This window comes from Aspergillus alliaceus (genome assembly GCF_009176365.1).
Source record: "Aspergillus alliaceus strain CBS 536.65 unplaced genomic scaffold BDW43scaffold_2, whole genome shotgun sequence".
Classification (NCBI taxonomy): domain Eukaryota; kingdom Fungi; phylum Ascomycota; class Eurotiomycetes; order Eurotiales; family Aspergillaceae; genus Aspergillus; species Aspergillus alliaceus.
The window spans coordinates 1,384,351-1,410,020 of record NW_022474685.1 but is presented as its reverse complement, the minus strand read 5'-3'; the positions used below and the strand labels follow the sequence as shown (position 1 = coordinate 1,410,020).

General features: G+C 49.0%; 9 protein-coding genes across 9 annotated transcripts; 6 read left to right on the top strand and 3 right to left on the bottom strand.

Annotated features, from left to right (window-relative positions):
* Nucleotides 1–831: 831 nt before the first annotated feature.
* BDW43DRAFT_306072 (uncharacterized protein) lies at nt 832–2,049 on the top strand (the record flags this gene model as incomplete). Its single annotated transcript, XM_032045944.1, has 4 exons — nt 832–1,191; nt 1,264–1,423; nt 1,498–1,765; nt 1,854–2,049. 4 exons carry the CDS (start codon nt 832–834, stop codon nt 2,047–2,049), a joined length of 984 nt encoding a protein of 327 aa, XP_031906025.1.
* Nucleotides 2,050–3,899: 1,850 nt separating this feature from the next.
* Nucleotides 3,900–5,157, top strand: BDW43DRAFT_306071 (uncharacterized protein; the record flags this gene model as incomplete). Its single annotated transcript, XM_032045943.1, has 2 exons — nt 3,900–4,095; nt 4,811–5,157. The coding sequence occupies 2 exons, from the start codon at nt 3,900–3,902 to the stop codon at nt 5,155–5,157; spliced, it is 543 nt and encodes a 180-aa protein (XP_031906024.1).
* A 2,313-nt stretch (nt 5,158–7,470) lies between these two features.
* Nucleotides 7,471–8,149, bottom strand: BDW43DRAFT_306070 (uncharacterized protein; the record flags this gene model as incomplete). The annotated part of the gene is made up of 3 exons (XM_032045942.1): nt 7,471–7,618; nt 7,725–7,945; nt 8,039–8,149. 3 exons carry the CDS (start codon nt 8,147–8,149, stop codon nt 7,471–7,473), a joined length of 480 nt encoding a protein of 159 aa, XP_031906023.1.
* A 968-nt stretch (nt 8,150–9,117) lies between these two features.
* On the top strand, nt 9,118–9,664 carry BDW43DRAFT_260828 (choline dehydrogenase family protein). Its single transcript, XM_032040245.1, has 2 exons — nt 9,118–9,366; nt 9,436–9,664. Exons 1-2 carry the CDS (start codon nt 9,350–9,352, stop codon nt 9,635–9,637), a joined length of 219 nt encoding a protein of 72 aa, XP_031906022.1. The 5' UTR covers nt 9,118–9,349; the 3' UTR covers nt 9,638–9,664.
* Nucleotides 9,665–9,926: 262 nt separating this feature from the next.
* Nucleotides 9,927–11,177, top strand: BDW43DRAFT_260827 (endonuclease/exonuclease/phosphatase family protein). Its single transcript, XM_032040244.1, has one exon. The coding sequence runs from the start codon at nt 10,058–10,060 to the stop codon at nt 10,970–10,972; it is 915 nt and encodes a 304-aa protein (XP_031906021.1). The 5' UTR covers nt 9,927–10,057; the 3' UTR covers nt 10,973–11,177.
* Nucleotides 11,178–11,765: 588 nt separating this feature from the next.
* On the top strand, nt 11,766–15,314 carry BDW43DRAFT_75013 (uncharacterized protein). Its single transcript, XM_032050468.1, has 3 exons — nt 11,766–11,924; nt 12,231–14,422; nt 14,539–15,314. Exons 2-3 carry the CDS (start codon nt 12,365–12,367, stop codon nt 14,863–14,865), a joined length of 2,385 nt encoding a protein of 794 aa, XP_031906020.1. The 5' UTR covers nt 11,766–11,924; nt 12,231–12,364; the 3' UTR covers nt 14,866–15,314.
* A 45-nt stretch (nt 15,315–15,359) lies between these two features.
* On the bottom strand, nt 15,360–20,557 carry BDW43DRAFT_75019 (sister chromatid cohesion factor PDS5). Its single transcript, XM_032050469.1, has 3 exons — nt 19,998–20,557; nt 18,235–19,905; nt 15,360–18,180 (listed from the first exon to the last, which is right to left on the bottom strand). Exons 1-3 carry the CDS (start codon nt 20,352–20,354, stop codon nt 15,763–15,765), a joined length of 4,446 nt encoding a protein of 1,481 aa, XP_031906019.1. The 5' UTR covers nt 20,355–20,557; the 3' UTR covers nt 15,360–15,762.
* Nucleotides 20,558–20,950: 393 nt separating this feature from the next.
* BDW43DRAFT_260816 (MFS transporter) lies at nt 20,951–23,111 on the bottom strand. The gene is made up of 2 exons (XM_032040243.1): nt 22,192–23,111; nt 20,951–22,124 (listed from the first exon to the last, which is right to left on the bottom strand). Exons 1-2 carry the CDS (start codon nt 22,934–22,936, stop codon nt 21,217–21,219), a joined length of 1,653 nt encoding a protein of 550 aa, XP_031906018.1. The 5' UTR covers nt 22,937–23,111; the 3' UTR covers nt 20,951–21,216.
* Nucleotides 23,112–23,658: 547 nt separating this feature from the next.
* BDW43DRAFT_260814 (uncharacterized protein) lies at nt 23,659–24,378 on the top strand. The gene has a single exon (XM_032040242.1). It carries the CDS (start codon nt 23,874–23,876, stop codon nt 24,354–24,356), a length of 483 nt encoding a protein of 160 aa, XP_031906017.1. The 5' UTR covers nt 23,659–23,873; the 3' UTR covers nt 24,357–24,378.
* Nucleotides 24,379–25,670: the final 1,292 nt, after the last annotated feature.

Genomic DNA, 25,670 nt, shown 5'->3' with positions numbered 1-25,670 from the left:
TTCTCCCTGTAGGTCTACTCTGTTAGATAAGGCCTTCCGATCCTTCCCAAGCCGGTCATCTTATAGATATTTGGATAGATTTAGATAAGATAAAATAATAGCTAGAGTTTACAGTAGGCAGGCTGTCATATTTAGTGGGTTGGGTAGGATTTGGCTGTAGGTTGTATTGGGTAATCATATATATCTGCAATCCACCTAGGGTTGACAATGTTACCAGGGTTAATATGGAAGAGCCTAGGGGTCCCAAGGAGGCCTAAGCTAACATCCGAATAGGAAACAGCCGCCGTGCATATTAGTTGTGCAGTGTGGGTATCAGTAGAGACTGATATTACCGCACAGCAAGTTTGTAAATGACCGCACTCCTTATCTAGTCTTACGAAGTACTCCCCAACGCGGCTCGGCACTTTCGCGTAGGATACGCAGTACATATCTCCTTTCAACCGTCTTAATTGACCAACAATCTCTGAGCCAAAATTTCATCTCCATGGTATCTGTGACTGACTGGGTACAGCATCAAGTGACCAGGGGGGTACGTGTAGTGGTCAGCCAAGCGTGTTGGCATTCCATTCACACTTTGCTCGTCACTGCCCTGCTCGCCGCAACGGCAGAGCTCCATGTTTTGGAAATGTCCTTTCTTGCAGCCAACGTAGGACCCTGGCCATGTCTGACGCAGCAGCCCCCTTGGACGTCCTATCATTCCCCTGGGGCAGCCACGGCCTTCGCCTGGGGGAGACAAGCTCGTAGATATGGCAGGTGGATGGCGTGACTGAGGGGGCTGGGCATGGCAAAGCATGATAGGTCTTCCCTGTCAAATCTTCGTACTGATCTAACATGTTATTTTTTTATCCGGCTGATTGTCACTGGGCCCTCATCAATCTCACGTTTCATAGTGCATCCGTCAATAGCAGCCTTCCCTTTCTATCGGACACATTGGCCGAGTCTGTAGGCGCAGAGCCCATCCCACAAGCCCTCGCCCTGTTCACATCCTTATCCAATGTGTTCATGTTTGTCTTTCGAGTCCCACATGGCCATTTAGGTAATGTTACCCAAGCCCTTGAATTGGTCACCTCAAAGGGTGAGGATGCTACATGGACAATCGAGCGACCCCGTATGAAGGGCAATCCTATATCACTAGGATACTGGATCGGGAGTCCATGGCTCTCGTTCCTCACTGGGCCAAGCATGGGTTCGGTGCTGTGACTGCATGACGCGGGGCCTCTGCCTGAGTTTCCCCTCCGCGAAGCTTGCCGCTGATAAGCCCAGCGCTGGGTCGAGTCGCCAAAAGGCCGCGAGGTTCTCACCGACGCTTTCAATGCCACCAGCCGGTTTGCCCGCTTACAAACCCTAACGATGGCCCCCGGCAAGTGCCTCCATATCTGCTTCCGCACCACGACTGGCGATGCGATGGGAATGAACATGATTTGTAAGGGAGTGGAAAGGCCCTGCAGGCAACGACCGCCCACGGCTTCCCGGATATGAGCACCATTACGCTGTCAGGCAACTTCTACGCTAACAAGAAGTCTGCCGCTGTTAACTTGATCTGTGGCCGGTGCAAGTCAGCGGTTGCAGAGGCCACAGTCCCCGCCTACACCCTCCGTAGCATCCTGAAGACTGAGGTGAATTCGCTGGTTGAGCTGAAACGCCGCCAAAAACCTGGGCGGCGGCGCCATGGCCGGCAGTATGGGCGAGTTCGACGCCCATGCCTCCAACCTGGTCCAGGCTGTGTTACTGGCCACCGGTCGGGACCCAGCGCAGAATGTGGAGAGTAGTAGTTGTATCACGACAATGACGAAGTCGGTTCCTCTCTTTCCTGTCTTTCCTTTCCTAAGGATAGTGCTAACGGTGAACCCTAGGATCGGTGATAACCTGCATATTGCCGTCTCCATGACCTCGATGGAGGTCAAAACCACTGGTGGAGGCAATATTTTTGAAGCCCAGGGAGCCATGTTGGACTTGCTTGGAGTGCGCGGTGCTCATCCCATCAATCCCGGCGAAAATACTCAGCAGTCGGCTCATATAGTGCCGCGGCCGTGCTGGCGGGCGAATTGAGCACCTGCTCTGCTACTCGCCGCAGGCCACTTGGTCAAAGCTCATATGCAACACAATCGTAGTGGGACGTCGGCGAAGAAAGGACCTTCACCGTCAAATACGTTCACAGGTGAGAGGGGCTGGAGCATTGGCTACCATGATGCCCATAGATAAGAAAACAATTTAGAATAGATTGCCATCTCTTTCCGCAGCCAATTGAGAGCCCCTGACTACCCCCTATCAAAGATTCTGAATAACGTTATAATCCTCATTAAATCATCAAAATTTAGTGCTATGAACCATCTACAATAATAAAGATGTATGTGAGTCCAGCGAATCAGTAGGAAGAATGTTACCCTGGCAGCTCAGTAGCTTTCTTTTTCCCTCACTTCATGATAACCCAACTCTCAAGCGACAGCCCGAGAGATGACAATATATAATTACTAATATCAAAGAGAAAAAGGAAAGGGGGGAGGGGGGAAGGTTAGTTGCTCTGCAAATAATCGGGTTGCTACTCAGTTCTACATACAGCACTCAGAATATATTCAATTTAGAACGTTGTGGAGGAGGTTGTTTAGCTTAACCTCTTTCTCCAACCTAACTAACATGGGGCACTTTCTCTAGCGTCAAGAACAAAGCCCAAGGCAAACAAGGACATTGATTATGCATTTATGGATGGGTATTGGTATGCATTTCGTACAGAAAATTGATTCTGGACTATCTTCGATCAGCTTACATTAATTATTGGCTATTCTCGCCATTAGACAAGTACGCCTCCTTACCTTCCTCTGTCTGAGTACTCATCCTTGGATCCAAGGACTCGTAAATTCGTAGCCACAGGGGTCAGTTAGAGGGGAGATAGCAACGTGGTACGTAGAGTCGATACTATAAGGTCAGTCATATAAGATCTAAACCTCGACTTCCACCATCGTGCCATTTGCCCATCGGCAGGATGTGCCGATATTCGATACTCCGAACCTAATCTCAGCGCCGCTTCACACCCGCTAACCCCTTTCGATGCAGATTACGCGACTTACGAGCCCTAGTACTGTACACTAAGCATGCCGCTAGGGACTTCACGACCCGATCTACTACGTTACCTAGATCATGGTGCTGTAGATACAAAGAAGCTCATTCAACCCTGCTAGAACCTACAGTGGCCGGGTTAACCCTGCCAACTCCAACAATATGAGGCTCCGCAGGTTTTGCGTTTCAAGTTCCCCGTGGGCGGTTGTTGTCCGTACTTACTATGTCTTCCACAATTGGGGTCTGCACTGGAGTTTGGATCAATTGGTCTCATGGACAAATTCGCGGGGCCACTCTCACCCTCCCCCAAGAATATGCTGGAGTGTTGACGGCCTTTCTCGCCACCTTCGTGATCTTCGCCGGAACAATAATATGGCAAATTATCTGATTTATAATACACCAAATCAATGCTACACCTGCTTCTGAAAAACGGGGCTCTCTACATCACAGTCGCCAGGTGATTCTTCGAAACAGCGGGTCAGGGACAGCAGCAGCATGGGCATTCACCACCTTAGCATGGTCCGCTGGTAGAAAGGCTCCCCGAGGGTTACTTTGAACCCTTCCCTTGATCCTCGTAGCACGCCTCAACGTAGCCTTGTGTGGGGTTTTCGGGTGTTTTAACATCGTAGTGACCAAATTGCCAGGCAATACATTGATAATACCTGGCCACCACTGTGGTGGAGCTAAGTCAAAGGCGGGATCGGGTACGGACAGGATATACTTATCCAAGTTGCTGGAAGGTACAAAACAGGCGGCAGCCTATGCGAACCAATGTTATCAGGGAAGTTCATCTTTAGTTTGTGGAGGTTACGTTCGCCAAAGCCTACCTTTTACTACTAAGCAACATGTTTCCTGTCCCTTTGCAAAGTGCCTGTGCACGTTCAATGACCGCTTTTGCAATGGATACTGGCCTCTTGGATTCGCATGCCGACTTTGGTATCAACGCCCCACCCAAAAACCGAATTGAATATCGACGACTTACCACTTGTTCCCCGATCTATGGTGTCGACTTCGGTACGGACCGGGAGGAGGCTGGCCTTGGTGTGGTTGTTTATATCAACGCTGGAATAATTCCACAGCAGGTACAGACTGGCAAATAATTGGACATTCTCCTATGTTGTTCGCTCCGCTTCTGATAGACTACATGGGTACTCACTGAGGTAGGGGCGCTATGATACTTAGGACTCTAAGCCCGCTAGTTTCATTCTAACAATGGATATAGTAGCATTATTATGCTATACTCACTCCAATGTAGCACAGAAATCTTTCCGTGATTTAAGGGATATAAAGCCTCTTCTATGCCACACATTTCATCAACTACATGTAACCTGTTGAGAGGGACCTTCTGAAGGTTGAGATATTTACTTATCTCTACGGTGTTCATCTGCCCTAACTGGCTGCCACCAATGCTACTTATCTGACACTTTCCGTGATGATGAATATTATATACCAAGCATTCACTCAGGAAGTTTACTGTGGTCAAGTTCTGGGGATATAAGGGTCTCACTTAACCTTATACAGAGCCCCTAACTAATAATAATTTTTTAAACCTACTTATTTTCATCCTAAATTATCTATATATGTGCGTTTGCCTTGTTGCACAAGTTTGCCCCTCCCCCACCTGCTCCTGTGCCTTGCCTATCAAATAAAGGAAGGAAAATTTCCGGCTCTAACCACAGACACCGACACGGCCGTCGAGATGAAACGAAAACTCTCCTCAACCCTTCCAGGAGAGCCCCTCAAACAATACATATAGGTGCCGATATTGTCGTTGGCAACGATAAAGGACTGGCACTGGCACAAACGGCCAGCGAAGCCATCGAAATCCTGAGAGAACTACGACAGCTTAGAGAGCAACGTGAAAACCTGAACCGGTATGAAAAGATAGCCAGGGAGCGCTTTCTGTTAACTTACAAACGCGACAAGCTACATAATGCCAGTGACAATGAGTGTCGAATGATCGAACGGGCGAACATAAAAGTCCACGGAGGCGATGCTTTAGCCGACGCAGAGCTGTACGACGATTACGGTCGACGGGATTACACACCAAAGTTTGAGAAGCTTCTCCAAAAATTCTTAGAGAAAATAGAAGCTGCAAAGTGATAATTTCCTGTTTGATCAAGCGTGCAAAGATCTCGCTGTTGCGCGGGTCAGAGCCAGCTACTGGGAGTTTCTTCGTTTCGATACAGAGATTACATATTGCGGTTGCAGAAAGTGAGGCCAGTATTGTCAACGTTAATAGTGCCAGGGTTGTGATTCGCAATGAAGTGTCGTAAAAGGTGGGCCCAAATACTTGCAATCAAATGAGTGACTGCGCTATACCAAATAGATAAGGTTGGTAGGGAAACCTCGCGAGCTTTGGTAACGTTCTGCAAGACTAGAAAATGGCAGGGAATCCAGGAATGTAAACACGTTGTGTCCTTGTCCTCCAGCCACGTTATAGTCGATTCAATCCAATCTACCTTTCCTCTGGAACTTGGCGTTTTCCTCACTCTCCTCTGCTCGCTTGACCTCCAGCCTGAAGAAATTACACTTCGTTGATGATCGCGCTCAAGGCAATTATGTCGCAGGATAGATACACCAACTGGTTACCGTTTGTCAGACAGCCAAACGCTACTTATCGTAAGGTTCATCATCTATTTCGGCCTGTTGACGTGGCTCTTGCAGATTGAGGCGGCACGTCTAATCAGCTAGGAAACGGTATAAGCTGGGTATAGGAGCATTTCTCAGTCCTTTCGCGGCTCAGGGCCTAATATAGCTCCTTAGCAAGTTTATACAGCATATTATTTTCCTCTCCTTCCTCTTTACCTCATTGTTGCATTTTCAGGCCGTCCTTTACTATCTACGAAGCTCAAGATCGCCCGTATAATCTTCAAATCCCATCTCTATGATCCTGGTTTATCGACTAGTTAACCATCTAGTAACGTTTCGCCCGATCTGCCCCCTTGTTCCGTAGGAGAGGTCCCCATACCTTACGTCCATCATCTCGTCCATCTCAATCCCCCCGTAAATGACTCCTTTTCGAGCGGTAGAAAAGAAAATGCCGGACTGTCTCTCCTTTATGGCCGTCCTATGCACACCCACAGACGATGCTATGAAAAGACGAGTACGCAGTTGAGCTAAGGGAATTGCATGGACTGCTGTTAGGCTGTCGTAGAGAGTTCTTGTTTGCTTGCCTGGAAGAGCTGTATCGAGAGCTCGTGTCATCGGACCACATTGCGAGGAATCAAGTCCAGGCTCCTGGATCGATCGCTAAGCAAAAAGCGGCGCTATGTCGGGCCGAAAATGGAAAGAGTAAGACTAGAGCTTCTGCAGAAAAACACTTCGATAGTACGAGAAAAGGGAGCTCCTCAAGCTAAGTGTACATACGCAGAAGAAACATGGTTAATTTTCCGCAAATTTTAGCAGGGCGCTCGTGGGCATTGTGCCCTTCTCACTCACTTCGTTCGTTTCAGGCAATGATTATAAAATTGCTAATAACTTAGCATACCTTATAGTAATATTTGAAATTGGTTGTACATCTGATCTCTCTTTGCTTCCCAAGACCCTATTTCATGTCTTTCATGCCCTCCAATTATTTCTAAGGCAGATCTTCTCAAACGCTGCCACCCCGTATCTTCAGACATTCTTATTACATCATAGATCTAAGACTTGTTGCTGCTATCTCAAATGTCGTCTTTGTTTGAGAAGTGTACTTACTGTGGCAACAAACCATTCGGCTTTCTGTTCTGTTCAGGCTCATGTCGCCTTGCCGCTTCGCCTAGTTCAAAGTGTGAAGTCAAGGAATCCATCTAAAATCATCCGACACTACCAGATCAGCCTCCGTCAATCAATCTGATCCCGTTGTGGATTCTTTCGAGATTGCGGGGTTTCTTCCAGCATAATTCAGATACTCTGAAAACAATCAGCCAGATCTCGCACAAGATGAAAACCTCTTTGACATACGAAGGATCTGGGGAGGTCAATGGAAGTGTCATTTCTACAGGCATGCTTAAACTATCTACACGGGATGGAAGTTAGGAATATGGTCCAACGTACCTGAAGCTATGTATATGAGAAACAGTTTATGTTAGGGAGAGTGCTACAAGATCTTCTCATAGCACCAGCAAGGAGCCCTAAATCTTAGTAGCAAAATGAATATTATCATGGTGCTACTGCTACATTGAAACGAAATAGCTTCCATCAGAAAAGTTCTGCCATCAAGTTCCAAGACCGCCGTTTTCATCAATTTCTACCTGTAGCGAGTGAACATTTACTAGGTTTAATCCATGTGCGCTTTCAATCTTGGCTAGCAATCTTCCTGTTGCTTAGTCCTGCACCGGGCACAATGTAAAACTCACCCGCCGGCGCCCCGGCATGTGTCATAACACCGCAATACGAGCCGTCCTGTGTGGTATTCGTATCCAGGTCATCCGTCTAGATGAAAAACACGGCCCGGTCGGCGCCGGGGCCGCCACCACCGTAGACACTATCTTCGTGCGGGATGGGGAATTCGTATAGCTTCTTGCCCTGGCATTCTAGGGCGAAAACTTGCGGTTGCTGCCGAAGGTGTGAGAGAAGCCGCCTGGAACAAGAAGGGGCCAAGGTTAGTGGGAAGTGGTATGGCATGATGAGATAAACGCTACAAACCGGGTTGGGGCCCATTCGCCGGTGTGGTGTTGATGCCTCACTGGATAGCATTTTCTACTTGGGCACGGCTGTAGCGGTAGCCCGGGCACTCTATGAACTGATCACCCGGGGGAAGGTTCTCAACGGTTCGCTTGCTCAGAGCACCGGCGGGGGCAGGGGCAGCAGAGGAGATTTGCACAAGGGCAAGACCCAGGGTCAGGAGGGAGAATGTGAAGTGAAAGCTGCATTGTGGATGGAAGTTCGGAGACGAGAGATGTAGTAGCTGGTCTGATGGTTAATTGAGATAGCAGATGAAGGCCTGGTGTAGAGATATAGAGAGAGAGCAAATGGACAGCTGGAATAGGGCAATTTATACCTTTGCGAGGGAGCTTCTGGCGGATAGAGTAGTAATTGTACAGAACTTGATAACCAGCAATATCCCTGATTCCAAAGCTGTCAAGAAGGACAATGCAACTCGACCTGGCATCACGATGGACCGGTCTACCTGTGCAGGTCTCTTTGAGATGGTTACCTCACATATGAATGCCTTGGGCTACATGGCGGCAGCACCTTGTCTTTCTTGAATGGGGGAAGATGCGCCATGGCTGACATCTAGTCAGAACATACTAGCATGATCATTGACCAGACAACATCTTTCGTTTAGTGGAATCTTTAGCCTTTCAAGGTTTATAGAGCATCAGAAGATCTATGTGGCATTTTGACGGTCTTTTTAAAAATGCAACACGTGTCTTACAACCCCTGGCGAGGAAATTTTCAAAGTGCCTCACTGATCCCACTCAGGCATAGAGATAAATTCAGGCAAATCGATCGGGCCGGTTGAAGTCATTAAGAACCGTGTTAATGGTATGCAACAGATTTTAAGCTCGGTATATCCGCTCAATGTGGATGTCAGGACCGATACACTAGTCAGTCGAGTAGTGGTTAGTGAGAAAGACGCCAGAAGAATGGTAACAGCCGTTGAGCTCGGGGGTAGTGGTCGGAAAATTTCAGCTCGTGGAGAAATTATTATCTCTGCTGGAGCGTACCGTACTCCCCAACTCTTGATGCTTTCGGGGATTGGCCCTGGAGACGAACTGAGGTGCTACGGCATCAACGTCGTACTCGACCTGCCAGATGTTGGGCGTCACTTTCATGACCACGGCGGAGACTCGCTGTGGTGGAAATTGAAGCACCCAGAAAGGGGGCTTTCTATCGGCTCACCTGCATCCAACGATCCTGCCTTTGTCAAAGGCAACCCAATCGATTTTGTAGTCACGCAGCCAGTACAGCTAGATAGGCTTCGCCAGGCTCTGGTCAAGGATGGTCCCAATCTCAATCCCAATGAGCATCCTCTTGTGTCCATCCAGCGCGGACATATCAAGACTTTCACTATTTGTACTACTAGTAACCCCCAACATCCAACTGTCAACATGGATGGATCACATATAACAACGTCAGTGGTTTGCATGCTCCCTACTTCTCGAGATTCTATTACATTGGCAAATCCAGATCCCCATAGTGCTCCAGTTATTCATCCTAACTATTTTGCTACTGAGGCCAACCGTTATATGTTGCGTAAGGCTTGAGGAGGCGCGAGAAGTGCTGCAGGATACCCCAGCTGGACAAGAGACGATCGAGTCAGAAACGGTAGAAGATGGGGCATTGCCTGTGACCATAACGTCTGGTGATGAACAGCTCAACGATCTAGCCCGCCGTCGTCTCACGGAAGAAGATCAATAGCTTGAAAATGTGTAACCGAATTTGACTGCTCACCTACAGGACTCTATATCACCCCTCGGGCAGTGCATCAATGGGCAAGGTCGTCGATAGTGAACTGCGGATGAAGGTGGTTGAGAGGCTGAGAGTTGTGGATGCAAGTGTTTTTCCTCTGCCTCTGGCAACTCACATTCAGGTGTGTATCTATGCACTTACTGAACAGACTGCGGATGTAATATTGGCGGACCGTCAGCCTTAGTCGAACAATACTTTTGACTTCATCTAACTACCGCGGTTTCAGGTCCATTAGTAAACTTCGCCTCTCAGAGTAAAGCATATATAGTACTTCTCAGAATACAACTATCATCATCCCCATTTTGATATGATTAATAATTTGTTATTTCTTTATTGTCCGCCTGGAGAATTCTCTCTCCAACTGAGGGGAGCTTTTTTGCCCAGAAGAGGAGAAAGATCTCTCCTCCAATCACAACTTGGTTGACCCAGCCTTCTCCTCATTCCAGAAATCCTGTAGAATCCTTGATTTTACTTATAGCTCACCCAGGTACTGTGTTTCTAACAACCGTGGATGGCATAGATACTAAATTTTGGTGATATTAGCAATCCATCAATATCGCAACTCGATCCGTGGCCAAGCTTCGATATTTCAACCAAAATACAAATGAGATCCGCTACAGAACTACCATTCCGCGTCTTGACAAAAAATATTCGATATGCGACTAACTCACCGTTCAAGGGTGAGAAACCATGGGAAGAGCGCAGGCAACCCCTCCTAAATGAGCTGCTGTATAACACCCGCAACCAGGACGCCTTTATCTGCCTACAGGAGGTTCTTCACAACCAGCTCGTCGACATACACTCCGGATTGAATGACGGGCATTCCACTGTCTCTGTCCAAGCTGAAGACAACGCTTGGGCATATATAGGCGACGGCAGAGATGATGGCCATGAAGCTGGCGAGTACTCGGCTATCTTCTACCGACCGTCGGTCTGGCAACTCCGCCACTGGGAAACAGTCTGGTTATCCGAAACGCCAGATGTCCCGTCAAAAGGCTGGGATGCATCGTCTATCCGCATTGTGACGATCGGCGTCTTTACCCACCATGCGCGTCGCCAGACTATTCTGGCGATGAACACCCATTTAGATGATCAAGGGTCACGTTCCCGGTTTGAAGCAGCCCACATTATCCTCCGAAAGATCAATGAGTACTGGACTGGCGAGTACAAGAATGACATTTCCGGGGTGTTTTTAGCGGGTGACTTGAACAGTGAAGAGACACAGGAGGCCTATTCGGTGCTGACAGGGTTCAAGTCTCCCTTGGTTGACGCGGCCAAAACGGTCGATCAGGCGGAGCACTACGGTAACCGCTTGACTTGGACGGGGTTCGGCTATGAGGAAGAAGAGCCTTCCCGCATCGATTACATCCTCCTGGGTCCAGGGCCTGTGAAGGTGCTTAGCAACGGAGGCCAGCCTTGGAAGGTGGAGGGGTACGCCGTGTTAGCTAGTCGATTTGACGATGGGGTGTTTAACTCGGACCACCGAGCGGTTGTTGTCGATGTGAAATTATGCAGCTAGACGAGAAGGACGGATCCCGGGACGCCAATGGTTTGCTTCGAACCAGAGGATTGCCATGATCACTTCATGGATAGTTAGTGACGGTTACATGGACGGGTTAGGTCCCTTTCCTTCAGGTTCCGTTGTGTGTATGTATGTATGTATGTATGTATGTATGTATGTAATTATGGAGGACGATGAATACAGTATCTATACATGAATTGAATCCACCGTCATTCAAGCCCGTTACGCCAAGGGTTTTAGTGTATGGCGCTATGACTTAATCAGGTTAAGTTCTCATCACATGGAGTCCTAATGAGGAATGGCGGGTGGGAACGTGACACACAGTCGTGATGGTTTTACCAAGCAATACAGTAACTGTAAGGAACATTTTGATGTCGCAAGACGAAGGAGAAGCTTTTGAAAAGATGAATGGCGATAGCTTCAAGAAGATCCCAAAAAGGATCGTTGAAATCTCTTGGCCTGACCAGGAGAGAATTCTCTGGCGCTGCTGGCTCATGACCTCGCTCACCCTCCGAACGGCCTTCCCCCCTTCAGCCCGACTAACGGAATAGAAACTTGTAACGGCTGTTCAGTCCGCTCGGCGCTCCCTTTTCCTCCCTCCTCCTCCCTTTCAAATCTGCTGTTCTTTTCTCCCCTTTTGCCGATTCTCACAAAATTAGAGCATTGTCACGTTAGATCCCCCCTCCCCTCCCCCCCACGCACGGGGACACTAGAGATCGAACTGAGCCGAGTCAGGAAGTGAGATCTCCAGAATCAAAACGATCGAGGCCCCTGACATCAGCTGATTTAGCCGTTCTCTTCCGGCTTTCTCGCTCGCAAAGACCTAAGAAAAAAGACCCATACCGGCAAGAGACCCATTGCTGCCTCAGTCCTGCGCTTGCCCTGGAACCGTCCTCCTACCTCGGGCTTTCCGCCGGTCGTGTCATTATTACTTGGATTCTCCTCCGTGGTTAGTGTTATGATTATCATTTTTTGATTCGTTCCTTCCCTTCCCCTTTCCCTTCCTTTCCCCCAGTTGCTTTTGGTATGTTTGTCATTTGTCCCGTCCCCTTGTCATATCGTACACCGCGATTTTGGCCAACTTTGACATCGAGTCTACCTTGATCGCTGCGGCGTGGCGTGTATGCCGCGTGTTCTCACTAGCTTATCTTGCGATGGATCGCATCCCCCACTGCCTTGCTCGCGTCTCCCATTGCGATAATGCCTCACTGGGCGGCAATTTCATTTTTGCTAACCTGAACGCGGTCTGTCTCAGGTTCCCGTCTAAGCATGCTGTCGTAACCGACCTACTATTCACACACGGTAGCCATCCTTGTCTGATCCTTCTGTACAAGTGACGCGTTCTGTCTCCTTCAGAATTATAATCGCAACTGCGGGGCGAGTCCATCTATGATCATGCCGTCCCCCGAGCTTTCTCAACCGGGGCAGCTCCCCGACAACATCCAGTCCGACGGTGCTCAGAATGGCTCTAGGAATCACAATGGCGATGCCGCTTCAGGACCTTCCACGGAACAAGGAACAAACGGATCTGATGCGATCGCGGAAGGAAAACATAATGCGAAAGCTGTTTTGGCAGCCTCGGGCGTGTCGTTAACATCCGCCGGGTCCAGTCATGACGCGTCTACCGGCTCCCAGTCGGGCAACTCTAATGGCTCAGCAGCAAGCAAGAAACGCTCGCGTGCCGGCTCCGGTATTCGTCCTTCCTCGCCGGTGGAAGGATTGGCGGTGCGTGTACGTGAAACCCCAAGGGATAAGATCCTGGCGGAACAGTATGTCAATCGCGAGTTCCAACATTCGGCCTTGACGGCATGGCACAATCAAAGCCAAGAGCTATCGAACCAGAAACGCGCCGAGCGGGACTATTATTTGAATTTACGACGAGAGAATCACATGAACCCAGCGGCGCTTTATGGCGTTGGCTATGAAGGGTTCGGGAATGCTCGCACAGACCTGCGAGGTCAGCATCCTAAACTACTGTATCCCTCCAACCGGCGTCGACCAGGTAATCGGAGGACCAGGGAACTGCGGGTATCACGGAAAGACTTGAAGACGCAGAGCGAACAAATTGAAGACCTTGTACCCATTCGGCTGGACATTGACTGGGAGAAAATCAAGATCCGAGATACCTTCACCTGGAATCTCCATGATCGCGTGGTATCTCCCGACCTGTTCGCTGAGAAGCTAGTCGAGGACCTAGGCCTCCCTCTTGAATCGTGTGCCCCGCTTGTGCGGATGGTTTCGCAAAGTATCCAGGAGCAGATCTGCGACTATTATCCTCAAATATACCTGGAAGAAGAACCTCTTGACCCTCACCTCCCATACAATGCCTACAAGAACGACGAGATGCGCATTCTTATAAAGCTCAATATTACCATCGGCCAGCATACCCTCATCGACCAGTTCGAATGGGATATTAACGACGCTTCAAACTCTCCCGAAGAATTTGCTGCTCGTATGACGGATGACCTTTCTCTCTCTGGCGAATTCACCACAGCGATTGCGCACTCAATCCGTGAACAATCGCAACTCTTCACAAAATCACTCTACATCCTATCCCACCCATTCGACGGACGTCCTATTGATGATCCCGACCTCAAATCCGCTTTCCTTCCCACTCCACTCTCATCGTCCTTTAGGCCATTCCAGGCAGCCAAGGAGTTCACACCTTATCTCTACGAATTAAATGAAGCAGAATTAGAACGCACGGAGGTTTCAATATCGCGAGACCAACGAAGACAGAAACGCTCCGTTAACCGTCGCGGTGGACCCGCGCTCCCCGACCTGAAAGACCGCCAGAGGACTATCCGCACAATGATTGTATCCTCTGTCATTCCTAATTCCGCCTCCCATATTGACGAAAGTAACGTTTTCAAGCGATCTGGATCGAGTCGTCGCGGGCGTGCTGCTGTCGGGTTGCGGGACACTGGTGATGATTCTGAAGAATCGGACAGCGACGACTCCTCCATCACAGGCTCCCCCGCGATCGGTCCTCATCTGGCTCAAGGCACTGCGCGCACAAGAGGCATGCGCGGGGCTGCCAGTGCTGCTCACGCCGCTCTGCGGGCGAACCTGGGTCAGTCTGCCACTCCGGAGCCTCACCACGAGGGAAGAGCATCTGCTCGGAGACGGGACTATCGAGAAGAGAGCATCGAAGAGCCAGAGAAACTAATTGTGAAACTTAAGATACCTCGTGAGAAGTTCCGTCAGCTTCTTACCCACGGACCACAATCAATCCCGAGCCTCTCAGGTACCCCAGCCCCTCAGCCGCCATCACATCAAAGCACGCCTCAAATTAGCACCCCAACTCCAAGCAACATGGCTCCGCCATCACATCCCCAGCCTCAAACCCGTGTCCCAAGTGTCGGTACGCCCACGCAGCGAACCGTCCCCGCGCAACAAATCGGAGCCATAGATGCAACCCATCCCCCTCAGCCGGGTGTCCCAGGGGTGAGTGATAAATAAAATCATGACAATTCTTTTGTTGATTCACCTCGAGTGGACCGGCTTATCCGGCTATGGTGGGCGTATCAATCCTGGTTCCCTGCTGACTTAATTTCTTTTAGCCCCCGCCTCCAAATTGGCTTGCGGCGGGACTTGCGCGGCTGAAACGCTCGTATCCGAATGACTCCTTTGAAGGGGTAATGCGCTACACCGCTGTGGATACGGAGACAATGCTCCCGGTAGCCAATGCTAATACCGAGCCTGGCCATAAGTTGAAATATCAGTACCTCCCACGTATCCGGTGTCATGATTGTCCAGGCAAACTCTATACTCCTGGGCCAGGCACAACAGTCGATAATTTCGAGGTCCATCTTCGAAACCGACAACACAAGGAGCGTGTCGAAGAGAGACTCTCCAGGGCCGGCGGTGCAGGAGGCAACGCATCTTAAAAGTCATGAACCAATGACGAAGCAATCTCATCTTTTCATTTTTCTTTTCTGCATCTATGTATACTTTTAAAGAATTCTTTCCCTTCCTCATGTGTGCGTACCACTGGAAACAGATCTTTCGTGGCTTTATGTATATGATTTGAGCGATTGGACTTGAGGCTGTATGTTTTCATCCTGAATTTTGTGATACTCTGGTGAGCTTGGAACTGGTGCTGCTTTCTCCAATGTCATGGTCGGCGTAAATACAGCGTTGTTCGAGACCGGAGCATTAAGGTCATTATAAGGTGTTCATCCTCTTCATGTTCTTGGGACCTATTCACTCGATACAATAAATAATACATATCACCAATGACATATATATATATCTGCCAGTACCATAAGATCTAAGGTTGCACTTACGCATTGCATGACTTAAATCCCGCGCTGTACATTTATTTAAGCACCGATACATACATAGATACGAACCTAGCAGCAGAACCGAAGAAAAAGAGAAAAGAAAAGGGAAAAAAGGGCAATACACAGAAACAGATAAGAGAAGAGCAACATTCAGGAGGGAAACAACGTTATCCTAGCAATTTAAGGAAACGGGGAGATAAGACAAAGCGAGAGAAATAGCGTAGGAAATGGGTATACATTTCAATTCGACTGAACGGATAGCATAATGCTAAATAAACTGACACTCGATGCGACTCGTTCATTGATGAGAAACGGGCATAGCATAGCGTAGGTATTAATTCCATTAAGGAATTAACTTGAAGGGAATTTTAAGGGCTGGGTTTACGCTGAATAGACAGGCAGATAGGCTGGTTGACCTAGCAAGGTAATTTTGGAAATGGGACAATGATAAAGTATAATGGTACGGTATTGTAATATCCACTTTTTAGGTGTCCGTTTAGGTTAGCCTCTTCGAGAGGCCCGCCTGGAGGGGAGACTTGTTGTTGCTGGTGGTTTTGCGGCGCGGGTTTTTTTGGTGCTTGGCGGTGGAGATGAGGCGGGGAGGGACGGTGGTGGGGAGGAGAGAGCGCTGCCTTCGTCATCGTCTGAATCCCGAACAACGTTGCTGTTGTTGGTATCGGTGTGGTTGTTCTCATTTTCTTCGCCGTCATCTTCGTCCGCTTCTTCTTCGTCTTGGTTCCAGTCGTCCATTTCGACGTCTTCGTCGCTATCGTGGTCTGCATAGCTGACTCTACGTGACGTTCCTCTGCTGCTGCGTCTGCGCGTAGCCGTGGAGGTGGCTTTGGCGGTGCCCTCGTCTGATGACCAGCCATCTTTCTCTTTGTTCTTTCGCTTCGGTGTCCTCGATATTGCGCCTGAGGTCTTCCGGGGACGTGTGGCCTTCTCTTTGGCTTTCTTTACTTTCTTAGTTGTTCCTGCGTCGCCAGCTGTCTCGGCGGACTCGGGCTTTCTCTTCTTCGCGGATTGACCCTGAGAGCCGCCCTTTGATTTCATTATAGATCGCACCAGCCGGTCAAGCAGGTCGTCGATATCTTCCGACAGGAAATTCTTCTCGGCTACTTCCTGGGCTTCGCGGTGACTGCTCATCGGGGCGAAGATGGAACTTGGGAGGCCCACCTTGCCGGGGTATGTCTGCAGGATATTGGTGCCGCCGGCTCCGCCGCCAAACCTGCGCTGCTGTGAGTAGATATCAGCGAATCGGCGAATGGTAGATTGAGCCAGGTCCGAAAGCGTGTGGAGACGCGTGGTGATTTCATCAGATTTCGTAATGCCGTCGCGTGCCTGCTTGACACGCTGAGCGATGTGGAAAATGAGGGAGAGGTTGCGTTCGTTAGCTATCGCAGAGAGATAGAAAAGGATGTAACGACCGAAATCGGTCAGATCGCGAGCTTTTGTCTCTTTATCCAGGTTCTGCGGGGGGTAGTCGGGATGATAGGCAAGTAGCGACAGCAGGCGCGAGAAGATTGACTCCATAACCGGATCATTTTTTTTGCCACCATTTTGTTGAGAGAAGAATGCTGCGCGAGACCGCAACCATGTAAGGGTGCTATCCTTCAGGCTTGTATTTGGCTCAAACGCGAGTAGGAATGTGATAATATACCAACGGTGGCTCAAGCGCGCACTCTGCACCAGTTTCTTCTTCAGCTCATTGATAAACCCACTCCGCACAGGCAACAGAGGATCTTGAGCGACTAGGGCAAGCGCATTGAAATCTTTAGGAGTAAGCAAATGATCACAGAGGCTGTGGGAAGCACACAGCTTGAGTAACGATTTAGCAGCTAGAAGGCGTAGTCGTGCTTTCTGCCCTGCTGGTGTGTCCTTCTTTTTTGATATTTCGCCCTCACCTACAACAAGTTTGTTGAGGGTACTATAAACAGGCTCGGCATGAGCACGGAAGTCAGACTCGCCGTCAGAGCCTCCCTTAGCGCGCAAGCGGTTGACGATAATCTTGAGAGCCCATTCCTTAGCCGCGGTTTCATCATCCACAGTGTCCGACCACGTATACCCTGCCTCTGATTGTGGTGACCGGTTTGTCAGAAGAACTTGATTGACCGCAATGGAGATGATAGCGTCGCTCTTCTCGTCCACTTCCCTTGGGGCTAGAAGATTCAGCTGAGAAAGTGTGGCTAGTTTAGTGAGGAATCGATCTGTGCCATACTCCCATTTAGAAACACATTTCTGTACCAGATCCTTCGCGTACATCTCCTTTCGGTCTGCAGTGGACATGAGGATTGAGACAGCATGCTTAGCAGCCCGAGGCGACGGGCTATACAACGCATAGTTGACAAGGGCCTGGAAAAACTTGCGCTCCTTCGGCAGCTTCGCCGGGAGCTTCTTCGCAAACCCGGAGCAAGCCTTGAGGATTTCTTCAGTTCCAGCGTCCTTACTTGTTCCTGCTGACGGTGCTTGTGACTCAAGATCCTTGCACATCTCTTGGACCTGGGCTTCCAATACCTCCGGGTTCCGGGATGAGATCTCCCGCAGCATTTCATGTGCAGGGCTTGCCAATCCATTCTCATCTGTCCGCGAGAGGCTTATGATTGCCGGAATGTGGCTCCGGTTGAAAACAAGGGAACTGCAGCGGTACAGGAGGGGGGTCAATGTCTCAAGTAAAGGAGAATTATTCGAGCTTTGTAATCTGCGTGCGAGTTCTTTGATGGCCTTGATGACCGTACGGTAGTCACTGATCGCGGCCATTGCGAAGCGTATCAGCTGGTAGTTTCGTCGGTCATGCACTCTGGCAAACTTCCATAAATCTGCGGAAGCTCGTGAAGCGTCCGGGAAAAGCTTTGACAATGTGTCGACGACGCGGTTCATTTGAGCAACGATTCGTTCTTCGTCATTTTCCATCACACCACCCTAGGATTCCTCGGTATCAGTATGATTCATTTCACAATCAAATGTGGCACTTACATTGTACTCTTCACAGGCCTGAAGGTAGACTGTCACGGCTGTCCTCATTTGGATCTGTCTAGCCTGCATTGCAAAGAAAACCTTCTTCGCCTTGTCGTCCAATCCTCTGATCAGGGTTAAAATGCGGCGAACGCGGATCTTGTCAACGTCGGTCTCATTGTCACCCTCTGAAGCCTGAGAATCTTTCAATTTTTGAGACTGGGTCGAGCTACTCCGTGATAATTTGGCCTTTATCGGCGGATAACTGAGGGGAAGAAGGATTTCAAAAAGAACACGGTCGATCTGCACATGGATATCCATGTCATTCGTGTAGAAAGCATCGAAGATTTTGGAAGGCCCATCCTTAAGCAGAGATACTACCTGCTCATTGTCCTGCTCAATCTCACCTGCCGCAACTGCCCAAATCCGGCCCAGCGTTTTCATAGCATGCTCCCGGACCTGTGGCTTTCGATCTTTAACACGCTCCGCCAATATGTAAAGTATAGAATCTTGGGATGAAACGCCGCCACTAGCACCTAATTTATGAATGACGTGAGACAGACCAAACACACCCATCGCGTCAACTGCGGCCACTCGAACCTTCTCATCTGCATCTCGAAGCATAGAAGCCAAGCTTTTGATGAGAGTCTGCTCCTCACTCTCAGCCAAGCCAGAACCACCCGCCGACGTCAATAAGATCCGACCAACAACAGTTGCCCAGGAAGCCCTCACTGAGGCAGACTTGTCCAGTCGCCGGCTCAGAAAGCCCTCATATGTAGAACTATGCGCCTGAGAGAATGGCTTGGGAGAGAATGGTTGTACAAGAACATTTGGCTGGGGGATTGTCTGGGAATAATCCGACAGAGTGACAGGTGGATAGGCGGCAGGATCCATTGGCGGCGGAGGTGGTGGCCCTGCAACTCCAATTCCGGCAGCTAGGTCACCGATCGTCTGCGTGGCCAGTAGACGCAAGGATACAGATTCCGCCGATAATTCTGCCTCCAGTTGGGGGACCACGTTCTGCAATACCTCGGGGCAGGCTCTCCAGAGTTCCCGGATTAGACGATGCGCCTTACTCAACTCTTTGATATCCTCTCCCTCTTCGTCCGAATCGTCAAGGTTAGGTCGGCGATGATTCTTCGACGGCCCGTTTGCTGAGGGCGCAGAGGCATCGATGATAACGTTGTTGAAATATTGACTAATGTGGCTGGTCATCCTCTCCGGACAAGCTTGGCAGATGGCCTTTGCCATGTTGTAAGCCGGGGGGTAATCCTTCAAAAGTAGCGTTCCCTGTTTGGCATCGACTGGAGTATCGGCCTTCTTCCCCCTCTTGCTAGGGTTCTCCAAGATACGCGGGTCAATTCGCAGGAATTGGGCGACAATAATATCCACAACATCCGGGGCAAGTACGGGCGTCTCGTCAATTACCGTTACAAGCAAGCGGGTCATGTCGTATTCAACATTCTTTGCAACTTCCTCGCCTGTGGAAGCTTTGGAGGACCCAGAGACGATGTCAAAGCAACTAGTAAATAACGGAATAATTAAAGCGTCAGGCTGATCGAGGTCTGTCATCAAAACGATACTCTTCACTTCCGCTAGTGAATTTAGCACATAGATATGCTGGGCATTGTACGTGTTCGAGGGGTCCCCTAGTGCGGGGATAACATGGGACACGAAGCAGGTAAAAATGTCCTTAATGTTTCACCAGGTATAGTTAGCTAATGTAGCTCAATTGAGTAGACCGTTTTTGGATGGTGCGACTATTCATTATAGCGGCGGCGTACCTTTAGTTGGTTACCGGTGAAGGGCGCGTCGGGGGCGCAGAGGCGCAAAACGTCGACGATGCAGCAGGCCACCCAAGCTCTTACACCCTTATCCTTGTGCGCTAGGAGCTGAGCCGTTGCTAGCTCTTGAGAGACCTTCTGGAGAGAATCCTTCTCTACCTCTTCCTGTTCTAGTTTGCGAAGCTCTTGCGCGAGCGTCTGCAGGCGCTGCAGCAGATCCGCAATGGGAATAGCCGATCGCCCAACGCGCCATGAAAGTGGTTCATTGAAGTGGAGGCGGCGAAGACCGCCGGATGTCTCTTCTGGTTCCACGACCTCCGTCGCCGCGGAGAGGCCTTGACGAGTGCGCGCAGGCATCGTGGAAGCAGCGCGGGGAAGCCGGTGGTGTAAGCTTCAGCGCACCATACGCTAAATCGGGGGGGTTGGAGAGGGGAAACAGGAAGTAAGATAGCAGAGGAGAGGAAGATGCGGGAGGGAATCACACTGTCAAATGAGAAATGACCAAACTAGAACGGAAAAGGACAAAGAGCGAAGATGATAGGCGGGAGAGGAGGTTGGACAAGCAGTTACTCTCTCTCGCTCTCAAACCCCCGAGGACGACGACGAATTGATTGACGGGCGGCTTTCTTGTGACCGCCTTCGCAGACGCGTCGCGTGTTTGCTTTTTGCCCTAATTTTTCCGCCTCTCTCTTAAACGGAGCTCCACTTACGACTCTCGCATGATTGCATACACTAAAGATTTAGGTCGACTTTTGCCTATCCCAAGATGTTGGTGTCTCGTCTGCTTTAATCTCCTCCATGACTTGTCGGGCGTCTTCTCCACAGCCGCCGAGTCAGACCACCGAGATGATCTAAGAGAACTAGTACCTAGTAATCACCCCAGCTTTCACATCTGGATATATCGAGCAATGATATATCTAATCTACAGGTAGATTTTGTCATATATTGAATTATTGATGCCTTCAATCTCTTTTTTTTTTGCTAAGTACATGGTAATCAAGAGGAGATCAAAAGTAAACATTACCAACATTCATACAGTGTATCCTCGCTATGCAATGAACACCTCTAGGAAATAAACATTATCGTTTAAGAGCCCAATTATGACGCTGAGCTAACGATCAAAAATGAGACAACATGCATACCATGCTTGATATATGTATTGCTTGGTCTCTAATGGAGCGGAAGATGAGATGATGCCCAAGTCTGGCAAACGCCAACCTTAGAACTTCGGTGTAAACTTGCTCATCGCACGTATCTTTTTACCATAAAAGAAGAAGATAACTGGGATGGGTATCATGGCGATGGTAAGAAATCCAAGTAGACTAGATGCCCAGTTGACGCCCAGTCTATGGTACATTTGCACGGCAAAGAGTGGAAAGGCGCCACCCAAACTACTCCGGATCAAGGTGTTGGCAGCGATAGCCGAGTTGGCAAACATCATGTAAACGTCAATGATGTAGTTGAGGCCCTGCATAAAGATAACCAAGATACCCATCCCTATGGGCACACCTGCAATCACCTGTGGCACCCACGACACGTTACGATCCGAGGTCCAACCAAACCAGAAGAGACCGGCTGGCAACAGGACCGAAGCAATCATCATGGGAACCAGGCGCTCTTCGGGCACGACTCTACCGTGTTTCGCCAATTTCCGTGCAAAGCGAGTCTTTGTCTGCCAGATGATCAAAGCGACACCGCAGAGGACTCCAATCATGATACCAATGAACGGCAGTCCTGCCACACCCCCATTCGTCCAGCCTCGAACTTCCTGGAAGGAGACTGGGTACGCCTCGAAAAACAGATAGAGAATACCATAGATAAAGGCTAGGTAAATCGTAATGGCCAAAAGAATCGGTTCGAGGAAAAGCATTTGGATCGGACGCAGGAGATATTTTGTGACGATTTCCGATGCAGTTGGGCGATGTTCATCCAAGAACGAATGCAACGCCCAGTTACCGGTCTCCCGACGCAGGCGAGCCGCACGTTTCTGAAGGATGACCGGACCATAGGTTTCTGGAACTATAAAGAGCGCAAGAGTACCGAACGAGCCCGAGGCTATCAATGTAATCCAAGCTGTCCACCGCCAACCAAGGTGCGACTCTGTAATGAAGCCACCCACAATAGGACCTGGTGAGGTCCGTCAGTCCACGGTACCGGAAGGGACGACCTAACATAAAGGAAAGAAAACACTTACCAATGACAGGTCCAACGAAGGTCGCCGCCGAGAAACAAGCAATGGCCACAGCACGGTCCACCGGGTCCCAGAAGTCAGCCATGGCGCCACCCACCACGGCCAGGGGAGAGCAACCAAACACACCCATGAGAAAACGGCACAGCATGATGGTTTCAACATTCTGTGCCACTGCAACAGGGATTTGGAAGATCGCAAAGATAGCATAGCCAGAGAACAATGGTAGTCTCCGTCCGTATAATTCTGAGAGGGGTGACCACACCAACGGTCCGACTGCGAACCCAAACACCACCAAACTCGTCGCTAAAGTCATAACTTCGGTTGAAACGTTGTACTCCTTTGCAGTCACCACGGTTGCTGTCGAGAACACACTACTAGCGAAAGTAATCCACATCGTCAAGGAAGACAAGGTCATAGTCAGGACCCATTTTTTCCACTTTGGCATATTCTGAGGGTTCTCTGGATCGTCCGGGCCGTTCCATTCCACCAGGTTCGGGTCCTTTTCCGGTGCTTTCTCCTGGTGTCCCTGTCTGGTCGAGTGTGGTGTTGACATCGACCTCTCTAGCATCTCCAGGTCCGTGCTGCGAGTGCCCTCGGCATTTTTTTCAGGATCTTCCCCAATCGACGAAGAGGAATCTGAATGCAAAGTGATGTCCGAGGACTGTATAGGTCCCTCGTTTTCTTTGTCTAAACGAGTTGAGCTATGTGAACCATGCTGTGCTGCGCCATCTCGATTTGTGGTGCTCATCTTTATCGAAGCCGTGTCGGCACGGCAGAGAGCATCAATAACTCTCGTTTCAATTTTTAGTATAGAATATATAAAGCAAAAAGTGCTGAGTAGTAACAGTAGATTCCTATCTGTGGGTAGGAGTCAAGTGAACTAAGTATATAGCCCCTAGTCTAAAGGGTCCCGGGGGGGGACCATCTATTATAATAAAGGCATTCAACCTACTACAGTGGGCCTATAGAATAAGAAATTTGCACCCTAGTGACGATATATTAGTTCAACGGAGCGCTACGAGAGGACGAACCATGGCTGCTAAGGTGCCCAGCGCTCCACCATGGCAGATATGTATCTGCTTTTTTTATGTATTTTTTTTTTTTTTTTGAAGTCCGAGTCCGACAACCGATGCCCACATCAGATAGGCCGTGGTCGGACTGTCGGTAGGTACAGACACCCTAATCTAGGGTACCGAGAGTCGTCTCTATTCAGCACTCCACATGATTTGTTGAACATATTTCTGACGTCAGGGAAGATTTGTAATAATGAAGACATAGGGAACATACCATGTCGGAGTTTAGCAAATGGGGAAAATGCCGACGGAGAGCCACGAGTTAGCGGGTGGAAAATGCTTAGCGTCCTCGCCGCTCGCCCCTTCGGCCCTTCTTGAGGACCGATGTGCTATAATTGGCCAGCGCCCCCACCTTTCCCGGTTGATTAAGCTTGTTCCATCCACTTCTCGGCAGATACGCCACTCTCACTTCCGGTTACCCGTCTTATGAGATTCAGATACGCGATAAACTGGAAAAGAAAAAGAAGGGGGAAAGTACCCTGTCTTCCTGTCTTTAATCCATGTATCTCCCCTTCATTGGCTAGCAACCTGCATTAGAACCTGATCCTGAGGTTTTCCTTATTTTTTTCCTGTAGTCAAGCCACCCACTTAGTGTTCGGTCTGGAGTTAACTATGGCCTTTGGGCGTATCTCCGCTAGTCTATCCCGAATACTGACAATATGTTCCAGTTGCGACTCGCTTTATAAGTTGTCCGACGTCCGAATCGTACTTGATTATGGTGCATTTTCATATCGCAGAACGGTCAAGCGACTGACGGTTTACTCACTGCATGTTTCTTGTAGTAATCTCCGCGTCCTTATCAGCCTATGGGAGATTTCTGTCGAGTCATGTTGGGCGGTCGTGCTGCCGATCTGTTTAATACAACAAATTATATCCCTGACTTGTTTGAATGGCGTGCTTGTCCACCGTCATGCGGGACGCTACTCAATCCAATGTCTCTTTTTGCAGTGTAGGTATTCAGTAGTCCGCTTCAACTATAACAAGCTCCGTCTAGACCGACAAGTATTGATGCCTGGTATTACCCGCTTAGTCACCGAGCAGGCATTCATTGATTTCCTACTCTGTACATCTACATATGAGAACAGACCACAGTAGCAACGCCATAACGCAGGATTCCCCTTTTACCTTCCTTTTTGCGTATCTAAGTCAATCAACCAGTGTTCAAAATGTGCTGCTTCTAAATCTACGTATCTTAAGCCAAGCCCCAACAAGTTACACTCAATGCAAAATATATATCCCTACAGAGCACTCTCATCCCCAAAACACAGGAGAAATACTAGTCATATTTAATTTCATATAAATTTTTTATAAATTTTTTTTTATTTTTACTTTTTCCAAATAATGCGACACCCTCAGGTATCTTGCAATTTACGAGGTCAACATGTGCACACCACTACCAGTTCGAGAAGCAAAATATACGACCGTGTACCAGTGGTCCTTTAGCCCTAATGACTGAGACAGATACCTCATACTTTGCTAGCACCTAAGAAAAGTCGTTCATGGATTGTCCAGATATACAGAGAATCCCTCAACGTACGAATAGGTCACATGTTCGCACCCTCCATTGACAACATCAAGAAACTTCTTGGCGATAATCTGGCCACTTCATGAGTGCATCGCATACAGCCGGACCAGCGTAGAGTAGACATATCGACATAGTTCGGAATCGTCTAATTCTCTACATATCAATCACCCACCAAGGAACCCACTGCCGCGAAATCGTTAACCCTGATCCAGCGATATGGTTCCTAGCGATAATGTAGGCCGAGATTCTATACTTTGGATAGGTCGGTATAAGCATGTTGGAAAATTGAAGTGGGGTGGCCCCTTATCCCCAATATGCGCCGCTGACGATATAAAAATTTGCTGGGTCAATAAGTACTGGTCGTTGGAAAGAACTGGAACCTACATCTACCGGCGGGGTACATAGGTCTCTTGTGGCTGATGAAGTAAATTAGCCGCGATTGATTGGTGTAGCTATCGCCAAAGAAACAACGTTTTTGAAGTGCTTCAAATTCAAGGTGTGGGAATGAATTCTACTGATGATGAGAAGACGATTTAGAATTAGCACTTTGCATGATAGTTAGCTAGTTGATACGGGTGATCATTCACGTATGAACAGTCTTAGCTCAGGCGTACCTGGATATTTTAGTATATAAACCATCATATCACCCGGGCGCAAGGTTGCTCATATCGCCGTTGATACTTTTGACTGTTCCTGCTCTGTATAAAGATGGGCTGACTCAAGTTGGATTGGGCATTGATATTTAATTGGTGGGTCCCGTTCAGGTTCATGGATATAGTTAGGTATGTGTTATGTTCCAGCCTTTACTCCGTACAACAAACGTTATTGTGGTTTCAAAAACTTTTTTTTTTCGCAGCTGTCCTTCATAAATAGGAAAGTAGAGT

Coding starts and splice junctions, on each gene's coding strand:
- BDW43DRAFT_260827 (XM_032040244.1), top strand. CDS start 10,058: ATGAGATCCGCTACAGAACTACCATTCCGCGTCTTGACAAAAAATATT.
- BDW43DRAFT_75013 (XM_032050468.1), top strand. CDS start 12,365: ATGATCATGCCGTCCCCCGAGCTTTCTCAACCGGGGCAGCTCCCCGAC. Junction 14,423..14,538: donor CTCAGCCGGGTGTCCCAGGG/GTGAGTGATAAA, acceptor AATTTCTTTTAG/CCCCCGCCTCCAAATTGGCT.
- BDW43DRAFT_75019 (XM_032050469.1), bottom strand. CDS start 20,354: ATGCCTGCGCGCACTCGTCAAGGCCTCTCCGCGGCGACGGAGGTCGTG. Junction 19,906..19,997: donor TCACCGGTAACCAACTAAAG/GTACGCCGCCGC, acceptor TGAAACATTAAG/GACATTTTTACCTGCTTCGT. Junction 18,181..18,234: donor AGGCCTGTGAAGAGTACAAT/GTAAGTGCCACA, acceptor GAGGAATCCTAG/GGTGGTGTGATGGAAAATGA.
- BDW43DRAFT_260816 (XM_032040243.1), bottom strand. CDS start 22,936: ATGAGCACCACAAATCGAGATGGCGCAGCACAGCATGGTTCACATAGC. Junction 22,125..22,191: donor CTTCGTTGGACCTGTCATTG/GTAAGTGTTTTC, acceptor GGACCTCACCAG/GTCCTATTGTGGGTGGCTTC.
- BDW43DRAFT_260814 (XM_032040242.1), top strand. CDS start 23,874: ATGGCCTTTGGGCGTATCTCCGCTAGTCTATCCCGAATACTGACAATA.